At 37.1% G+C, this 10,170-nt stretch overlaps 1 protein-coding gene and 1 non-coding gene across 2 annotated transcripts; one reads left to right on the top strand and one right to left on the bottom strand.

Moving 5' to 3' along the window:
* Positions 1 to 629: 629 nt before the first annotated feature.
* On the bottom strand, positions 630 to 736 carry LOC121204094 (small nucleolar RNA R71). Its single transcript, XR_005899022.1, has one exon. It is a non-coding gene; the product is annotated as a small nucleolar RNA R71 (small nucleolar RNA).
* Positions 737 to 7,592: 6,856 nt separating this feature from the next.
* Positions 7,593 to 9,351, top strand: LOC121203761 (uncharacterized). Its single transcript, XM_041074214.1, has 4 exons — positions 7,593 to 7,916; positions 8,290 to 8,458; positions 8,606 to 9,056; positions 9,150 to 9,351. The coding sequence occupies exons 1-4, from the start codon at positions 7,593 to 7,595 to the stop codon at positions 9,349 to 9,351; spliced, it is 1,146 nt and encodes a 381-aa protein (XP_040930148.1).
* Positions 9,352 to 10,170: the final 819 nt, after the last annotated feature.

The following is a 10,170-nucleotide window of genomic DNA, read 5'->3' on the forward strand; positions in this document are numbered from 1 at the left end:
AATTATTATTATTTCTTAATTTACTTTTTCTTTCTCTTAGTAGGTTTTTATAGTTTATGACTAGAAGAAACCCGTTGAGACCATTACTTTTTGACGAAGAAATATATCATACAATTCGTAAAAACCAAAGAAAAATAAGACGCAGCTTAAGATACACGGAGAACGAGCAAGAAGACAATACTCAACCCCCAACTGAAGAGATGGCTGACAACCAAGGCAATCAGCTACCTCTTGCAATTGCGGCTAGTCAAAATCCTGTTCCACGCACTATGTATGATTATGCTAAACCTTCTTTAATAGGAACTAAATTTAGCATAGTTAGACCGGCTGTAGCTGTAAATACTTTTGAACTAAAACCTATTACAATTCAAATGATACAACAGTTTGTTCAATTTGATGGTTTGCAGGATGAAGATCCCAACGCTCACTTAGCAAACTTTCTGGAATTTTGCAATAAATTTAAAATCAATGGCGTTTCTGATGATGCCATTCGTCTTTGATTATTTCCTTTTTCATTAAGGAACAAAGCTAAACAGTGGTTGAACTCGTTACCATGAGGGTCAATTACTACTTGGGAACAAATGACCGAATTTTTTTTACTAAAATACCTTCCGCCAGCTAAAACGGCTAAATTACGTAATGATATCTCTTCTTTTGTACAGATGGATTTAGAAACACTTTACGATGCATGGGAGAGATACAAGGACTTATTGAGAAGGTGCCCTCACCATGGGTTACCGCTTTGGCTTCAAGTACAAACATTCCAAAATGGTCTGAATCCCTCGACTCGGCAAATGGTTGACACAACTATTGGCGGAACCATCAACAATATAACACCGGAAGATGCCTATGAGTTTATAAAGGAGATGTCAATGAATAACTATCAGTGGCAAGTTATGAGGACAAAGCTAATGAAAACAGCCGGCGTTTATAACATCGACTCAGTTACTATGCTGTTAATCAGGTAGAACTTCTCAATAAAAAATTTGATGGTTTACTTGGTTCTACGCAGGTACATCCAGTAATGAGGTGTAACTTAAGTGGAGGAGGTGTGCATACAGAATATCAATCCTTCAATCCTACAACCGAAGATGAACAAGTCAACTATATGGGTAACAATAACTTTAGATCTCAAAATAACCCATACAGTAATACTTATAATGCAGGTTGGAGGAACCACCCAAATTTCTCCTGGGTGGTCAAGGGAATCAAAAGCCACAAAATCCTTAGGGTTTTCAACAGCCACACTATCAACATGAGAAGAAACCGAACCTTGAGAAGATGCTCTCAAAATTCTTATCAATGTCAGAAACCCATTTCCAAAATACCGAGATAGCACTTAAAAATCAACAAGCATCAATCCAAGGACTCAAAACTCAATTAAGCCAGCTTTCCAAACTAATCTCGGAAAGACCACTAGGACATTTACTTAGTAATACCAAATCAAGAGAGCATGTCAAAGCAGTTACACTAAGGAGTGGGAAAGTGTTAGTGGAATTTGAAAAGAAGTTAGTACAAGAAGCCGTGGAAAGCGAAAGGAGGGAAGAAAAACCCGAAAAAATGACAACTCAGTGCCGGAAGAATATACACCACCGGCTCCATATCCAGCAAAATTAAAAAAAAGATCGCATTCATGCATAATTCAGTAAGTTTCTTAAACTTTTTAAGCAATTACATATCAACTTACCTTTTGTTGAAGCCATCTCGCAGATGTCTGCCCACGTAAAATTTTTGAAGGAGCTTCTAACAAATAAAAGGAAGTTTGGGGACATATCTACAGTAGAACTCAAAGAGGCGTGCTTCGCCATACTCCAAAACAAGCTGCCAACCAAACTAAAAGATCCAGGAAGTTTTACTATCCCTTGCTTAATTGGTAATCTGAATGTTGAAAAAGCATTAGCTGATTTAGGCGCTAGTATTAATTTGATGCCATATAAAATTTTCAAACAACGTGGTCTTAGGGAACCTAAACCTACTAGGATGAGTATTCAATTAGCCGATAGATCTGTTAAATATCCTAGGGGTATTATAGAAGACGTACTCTTAAAAATAGATAAATTTATATTCCCTGTTGATTTTTTTGTGCTTGACATGGATGAAGATGTGAAAGTACCCATAATTTTAGGGCGCCCATTCCTAGCCACTGCTAGAGCTATAATTTTGCCCCATGTTTAATGCATTTTATGGATGAATTCTCATTAGAATTGGTGAATTCGATGCTCCTAATGCTTTAATTTCATGTTTTATACTTAGGAGAGCATAGGAGAGTGAAATAAACAAGAAACGGGCCAAATACGGAGAAAATGGGCCAAATTACAAAATCAACACGGCCTGGACCTCCTCACACGGGCAGACCACACGGCCGTGTCAATTTGGCAGAATTGGAGCACGACTCACACGGGCATAGTAGACGACTGTGCCATTCTAACAGGCTTGAACACGGCCTGAAGTAATTGCACACGGGCGTGTCCCTGCCGAGCCCAAGTTAAGTCCAATTCAAAAAAGGCCACTTTGTAGGGTTTCTAGGCATTCCAAAGCCTATAAATACACCCTAGAAGAGGAGAAAAAGGGAGACGGAGAATAGGGGGTAAGGAATTACTCCAAGGAAGTCGATTGATCCATCTTAGAAGTCGGGTTCATCATCAAGGCTGAAGATCTCTCCTTAATTTCCCTTCAGGAGTTTTGGTTTTCTTTATGTTTTGTATTTGTTGTTCTTCTGAGATATTTTCTTATTTAGTTATGAACTAAATCCCATAAATACCTAAGGGGAATGAAACCTAAGACGAATCTTGTTATTATTTTCTGAATCGTATGATAAATATTTAACTTGTTCTTAATTATGTGTTCTTAATTCTTGTTTTGATATCCCAGGATACTGATTCAAGACATGCTTTTATTCAGAGGAGGAATAGACCCTGTCTAAGAGTACTTTTGTCATAATTAAGCGGAGTTGATTGCGCACCTAGAAATAGGGTGACAAGATTTGCCGGATTAGGGTGAATCCTAATAAGGGGATCCATAGATCGAGTTAATGCAACCCTAGAGTATTAATTAGAGAAAAGGCTCGGTTATTCAATCTAGGGATTAGACATTATTAGTCTTGAATAGGGATAATAACATAACTTAGGTATCTCTATAGAGCAAGTTGAATGAATAAATAATCAGATTCGGAGCCAGAATAACAAGTAAAGTCTAGGTAGATTTTTCCTTAGGTATTGTCTCAAGTCAATCGATTTCCCAAAAGCAATTCCCCAATTCTTTTCTCTGTACGTTCTTAGTTTAGATAATTATTTAATTAAAACAAATAAAACCCATTTTTATTCTTAGGCTAGATAATAAAAAAAAGTCATTACTAGTACTTTTAGTTCCTTTGGGTTCGACAATTCGGTCTTGCTAAAACTATACTACTGTTCGATAGGTACACTTGCCTATACCGCGATAATAGTTAGTTCAAGAACGAGTAATTATAAATATTTAAAACCTATCACAAAACCTAGCGATCACGGACTTATATAATAGACTCATGCTTGGTGGAAACATGTATGCAAATTCATTCTTGTTAAGAAATCTCACTAACCCATGTTTGGTAACCTTCATTGCGGACCCTAATTTAGTAGTATTCCTTGCAAACTCATGCTTGAAATTGTCCTTGTGGACTCACACATGGAATATTCATTGAAAACTCATACATGGAATAATCCTTGTGGACTATTATTTAAAAGATATTGCATGCGGACTTTTGCTTAAAGGTTCATAGATACAGGTTCATGTATGTTAGTTTTGTGCTTGGTGGGCCAAGACATGAAAAGTCGTTCCATGCGAATTCAGACGTGTGGGTTTAATGAACATACAGTCCTGTGGATTTTTATATGGTGGAGTCCAACGTATAGCCTTAGCATGAGAGTTTGAGGACAGGTCCAATAGACCAGCATATCTTAAAACATGAGGATAAATCCAGCGGTCTGTCATGACTTGCGTATACCCATGGCCATAGGGATTACATACACGTATGAGGCTCAAAGCCTTAGACTCCATAGAGTCTCATACGTGAAAAGAACCCTCGTAGGGTCATCGCATACTTGTGCGCGTATGTCTCCGTACAGTCCAACCGAACCTCTGTAAAGCCAAATAACAACCACATTTGGTTATAAAATTTTGTTTCACTCCAATTATTTCCCAACTAGCCACATAAGTATCCCTTAATTACTCTAAGGCCCATTTCAACCTAAATTTTTACAGCTTGCTACTAAAAATTTCCATAGGGAATAATAAAAAGAAATTAATTAACCCAAGGAATTCAATTAAAATATATTCATGCTTTATTTCTAGATTTGGGTGACACTAATTGTCGTATAGATCAGGACTTGAATCAAGTCAAGCATAACCAAGAAAAAGGGAAATTTGTTGAATAGACCTTACAATTTAACTTGTTTGTCGATTTTTTTAGGTAAGTTCATAGGTGTAATTGGGTTTAAATTGTTATATAGTTGTGAATGTGTGAATGTTGATTTATATTTTGAATTATTTATGATTTGGTATGAAAGGTGAGATATGGACTAAATTGTAAAGAAACAGTTAAATGTGTTAAATGTGCCTGAGTGAACATGTTAAAGGTTAGAATATGATTGACATGCCAATAGGGTTGTTGCGTGCTTGTATAGGTTTAGCACTATGGTGTTGTTTGCTTAGCACTTTGGTACTCTTTGTTTAGCATTTTGGTACTCTCTGTTTAGCACTTTGGTGCTTTCTGTTCAAAACTCCGGTGTTATTTGTTTAGCATTATGGTACGCTCTGGTGTTGTGTAGTTACATGAGTATCCGAGTCTATTTAGTATAGTTCATTGGGCTAATATGATAAAGAAAAATAGGGATGAAAATTATTTTAATTGAGGAACCTTTTTGAATGTACTAAATTGAATGACATATGAAATGTTGAAATTCTCTGTTGTTCAATTATATGATGAACTCACCTATTTTTTGTGAATTAATATGTCAGGCTTAACTTGTTACGTTAACTAATTTAATATGTTTATTTATAATTCGAGGTAAGTTTAACGTTTATTTACCTATGAACTTACTATGCATTTGAAATGCTTACCTAGTTTTTTTCGGTCTTTGTAGATAGTCGGTTTGCGAAACTCATCAGCCAAACTTAGCGAAGCTTACATTATCCTACTATTGACTCAGTAAAATTTTACTCGTTTAAGCTCGGTATTGTGGCATGTGTCTAGGAGCTTGTATATGTGTTAATCTATGAATGAATGGTTAGTTAAACCTTGGTTAATGTTTGAGTTTGAAACTAATGTTCATATACGTGCTAAGATATGTTTTGGCAATATGGTAAACTTATATATGTGTTGTGGCATGAATTGGTTATATGTGAGGTCATTTGAGTAGTGTTTAAAGGAAAGTTTGGAGTGGATAAAATGATGTACTTGAATGCATGTTTGGATGTTGGATGAGATTGTTATGTTTGATAAGGAATGGTGCTAATTTGTGGCATATTGTTTAGTTGAATTTTAGGTTTCCAAAAGTAAATGCTGAGTGTGTTTTGGAATGGTTTTTGTACAGGATTTAATGTGTCTAGGACATAATTTGAATTCATATTGGTTTGGGGATGACAAAGTGACCAAAATGGTAGTTTTGGCATTTTTGGCAGAATGGTATTGATACCCTAGGTAAAAGTATCAACACTTTGCATTTTAAACTATTTTTTCAAACATCGAATATCAATTTGGTATCCATATTGAAATAAAGTATCGGTACTTGATATTAGAGTAACAATACTTTATAAGGGTATCAATATGAGTGAACTCTTGTTTTAAAATTTTGCAAAATAGAATGCCAAAATGGTACTGATACTAAAAATTGGTATCGGTACATCACGCCTAGTATCAATACTTCTTGATTTAATTTTTTTTAAACATCAAACCTAAAAATGACATCGGTACCTTTCTGGGGTATAGATGCTTCTTTCCAAGTTTTGAAACTTTTGCATATTGGTCCTTATTCAATCCTGAGTTAACCAAAGAGCTTACAAAAGCTCATATATAACTTGAAAAAGTTTTAAATTACACTGAAAGGTGGAAATGTTTGAAATTAAGGGTTTGATTTGATCATTTGTTAAATGTTTGTACTTGTTTCGTTTTTGACTGTAGCATCCCATAACTCAAACTTGATGATCCGGTTGGGTAAGAGGTATTACAGGGGGTCTTTCTATTTATATTGGTCAATGAAATTCTACTCATTGGAATTGATGTAGGGAAATTGCCATTGGTTAAAATATGGTTAACCCAACAATTTAAAATGAAAGACTTGTGAGAAACTTATTTTTTTCTAGATGTTCGAATCCTAAGGAATTGAAATAAAAAAGTGACAGCATTATTACAAGCTTCGTACATATGCAATGATCGGCTCATGGAAGGAAACTCAACCTTCTGTATTGGGCTTTCATCTTTCTTTGAAGGATTGTCCTGTGACAGTGGAAGAAAGAGAATACATTAGGAAGGTTCGTTATGCTTCGAAAGATGGAAGTTACATGTATGTTATTTTTTGTACACGTCTATATATCTGTTTCATAGTAGGGATGGTGAGTCAATATCAGGAAAATTCCAGTCCAAGACACTGACAATCAGTTAAGCATATACTTAAGTATTTATGGAGAAGGAAGGATTATACGCTTGTGTATTCCGGAGTAGATCTTACTCCTATTGACTATAATGATTCTAACTTCCAAACATGTTGAGATTCAGAGAAATCAACATTGAATTGTGTCTATGTCCTAGGTGGTGTGTCTATAGTATGGAGAACTGTCAGACAAAATGTAACACCCCTTACTCGTACCCGAGACTGGGACGAGGTATAGGGCATTACCGTACACAAACATGGCATTTATGAAAAATACGGACTATAAAATTTTATTTCAATTTAAAACTGATCAAACGAAATCATATTGTCTCCATTATGGGCCTACGAAGTCCAAATCATATTGTCTCGGTTCTGTCCCAGATCACTTTTAATGTATGATTTGGACTTCGTAGGCCCATAATGGAGACAATATGATTTTGTTTGATCGATTTTTAATTGAAATGAAATTTTATAGTTTGTATTTTTCAAAAATGCCATGTTTGTGTACGGTAATGCCCTATACCTTGTCCAGGTCTCGGGTACGGGTAAGTGGTGTTACACTTTGCTTGACACTTCTCCATACTATGGACATGCCACCTAGGACATACACAACTCAATGTTGATTTCTTTGAATCTCAACATGTTTGGAAGTCAGAATCATTATAGTCAATAGGAGTAATATCTACTCTGAAATGGTATCAGAGCTACGATTTAATCGGTTATCATACTAACGTAGCATGTATCGAGTCTAGCTATACATGCCATTATACAAGCTTTAATAGTGTGACATCTCCTAACCTTTTTAAATTGTATTTGAATATAGTAAATGTCTTCTAATCAAGCTCGAGATGAGTCCGAGGGAGCCGAGAACATGCTCCAACTTCTGTACAGTAAGTTACCTCTAGTAGAGGTAGGAGGTCCGTGTCTGAGGGCCGGGAAGAGGCGAAGGCTACCTTTTTTGAGATGATGGATGAGTGGTTTGAGGATTACCTGAGAAACTGCCCCAATATACCAAAACCTCCTCCTCCCATTGCTCGATCTGAAGAAGAAATGCCACAAGGTATGGCACCCGTGAGAATTGGTAAGGCCCTAGTGGATAAACTTAGGAAATACGAAGTAGAAGAGTTTAGGGCTAAGATTGATGATGATGCTGAACAAGCTGAGTTCTGGCTGGAGAACACTGTACGAGTTTTGGACGAGTTATCGTGTACACTTGAGGAATGCTTGAAGTGTGTTGTATCTCTTTTGAAGGATACTACATACCACTGGTGGAAAACTGCATCTTCAGTGGTACCGAAGGAAAATATTACATAGGAGTTTTTCCAAACTGAGTTTAAAAAGAAGTACGTTAGTCAAAGGTTTCTGGACTAGAAAAGAAAGGAATTTCTAGAACTCAAGTAAGAAAATCGGACTTTGTCAGAATACGGAAAGAAATTTGTCCAACTAAGCCAATATGCTCGTGAGTGGGTCCAGACTGAGGAAAAAATGTGCAAGCGCTTTTGAGGAAGGACTAAACGAGGATGTTAAACTATTGATTGGAGTACTTAAGATAAGAGAGTTTGCTGTGCTGGTCGACAGAGCCAAGAAAGCTGAAGAGTTAAGTAATGAAAGGATGCAAGCAAAGAGGAAAGCCTGAGTTCTGAGTAAAAGATTCGTGGATAAGACATATACAGTTCCCACAAAGAAATCGAGAAGCCATCAGGAACGTTCTAATTCATCAGTGGGATATTCGGGCAAAGCAAGAAGCTCTAAACGCCCCAACCAGCGGTCTTTCTCTCCCATGATAGTTAGTGTGGAGAGTGTGGGAAATCAAAAGCTGCGGTGTAACAGCTGTAATAAAATCCACTTCAGAGAATGCCAAAAGAAGAGTGGAGCATGCTTTAGGTGTAGTTCTTTCGACCACTTCCTTAAAGATTGTCCGGAGCGAAGTGACAGGGAGATCGAGCCAACTCTGAAACCAAATGTTCCTGTCTCTTAAGGCAAGCCTCCAGGATATCCTAGAAGTAGCAGGGGTGGTCGTAGTGTTGCAAAGGACTCTACTACCAGATCAGAGGCTCGAGCTCTGGCAAGAACTTATGCTATATGCGCTAGAGAGGAAGCCTCAGCTCCTGATGTCATTACGGGTACATTCTCTCTTCATAATGTACATGTTATTGCCTTGATTGACCTAGGATCGACCCATTCTTATATTTGCATGAAATTGGAGTTTAGCATGAATATGTCTGTAGAACCTACGGAGTTTGTGATTAAGGTGTTGAACCCTCTAGGCAAGTCTATATTAGTAGATAAGGTTTGTAAGAATTGTGCTTTGACGATCCAAAGTCATTGTTTTTTGGCTAACCTTATGCTTTTGCCCTTTGATGAGTTTGATGTAATACTTGGCATGGATTGGTTAGATGTGCATGATGTAATTACAAATTGTGGTAGCAAGTATATTGAATTGAAATGCTCAGATATTGTCTGAGTTGATTCAAGTGATTTGAATGCAGCACCTGCTGTGATTACTTCAATGATGGCTCACAGGTATATGAGAAAAGGGTATGAAGCTTACCTTGCTTTTGTACTAAACTCTAAAGAATCAGAGTTGAAGATCGAGTTGGTACCAATAGTGCGTGAATATCCAGATGTGTTCTCGGAAGAGTTGCCTGGGTTGCCCATTGTTAGGGAAGTAGAGTTTGGTATTGAGCTAGTGCCAAGAACAACACCTATTTCTATTGCCCCGTAGAGGATGGCACCAACCGAGTTGAAAGAGTTAAAAGAACAGTTGCAAGAATTGACCGATAAAGGTTTCGCAAGACCAAGCTTTTCGTCGTAGGGTGCTCCCATATTATTTGTAAAGAAGAAAGATGGTTCGATGAGACTAGGTATAGATTATTGACAACTCAACAAGGTAACTATTAAGAATAAATATCCTTTACCAAGGATTGATGACCTGTTTGATCAGTTGAAGGGAGCTACTATGTTCTCTAAAATAGATTTGAGATCCGGGACCTATCAATTGTGAGTTAAGGAGTCAGACATGCCAAAGACCGCTTTCAGAACAAGGTATGGCCATTATGAATTTCTTGTGATGCCTTTTGGGTTAACGAATGCTCCGGCGGTGTTTATGGACTTGATGAATAGAATATTTCGACCATACTTAGACAAGTTTGTTGTTGTATTTATTGATGACATCCTGATTTATTCTAAGGATGAGATTGAACATGTGGAACATCTGAGAACTGTTTTATAGACTTTACGGGACAAACAGTTGTATGCTAAATTTAGCAAGAGCGAGTTTTGGCTCCGAGAAGTAGGATTCTTGGGTCACCTTATTTCGAGTGAAGGCATCCAAGTTGATCCAGATAAGATATCTGCCATTGTCGAGTGGGAGCCGCCGGAGAATGTAACCGAGGTTAGAAGCTTTTTGGGCTTAGCCGATTACTACTGATGCTTTGTCAATGGATTTTCTATGATCGCCATTTCGATGACTAGACTACTCCAAAAAGATGTTAAGTTTGAATGGTCGGAGAAGTGTCAGCAAAGTTTTGAGAAGCTAAAGACA

This window comes from Gossypium hirsutum, chromosome A07 (assembly GCF_007990345.1).
Source record: "Gossypium hirsutum isolate 1008001.06 chromosome A07, Gossypium_hirsutum_v2.1, whole genome shotgun sequence".
Taxonomy (NCBI): Eukaryota; Viridiplantae; Streptophyta; class Magnoliopsida; order Malvales; family Malvaceae; genus Gossypium; species Gossypium hirsutum.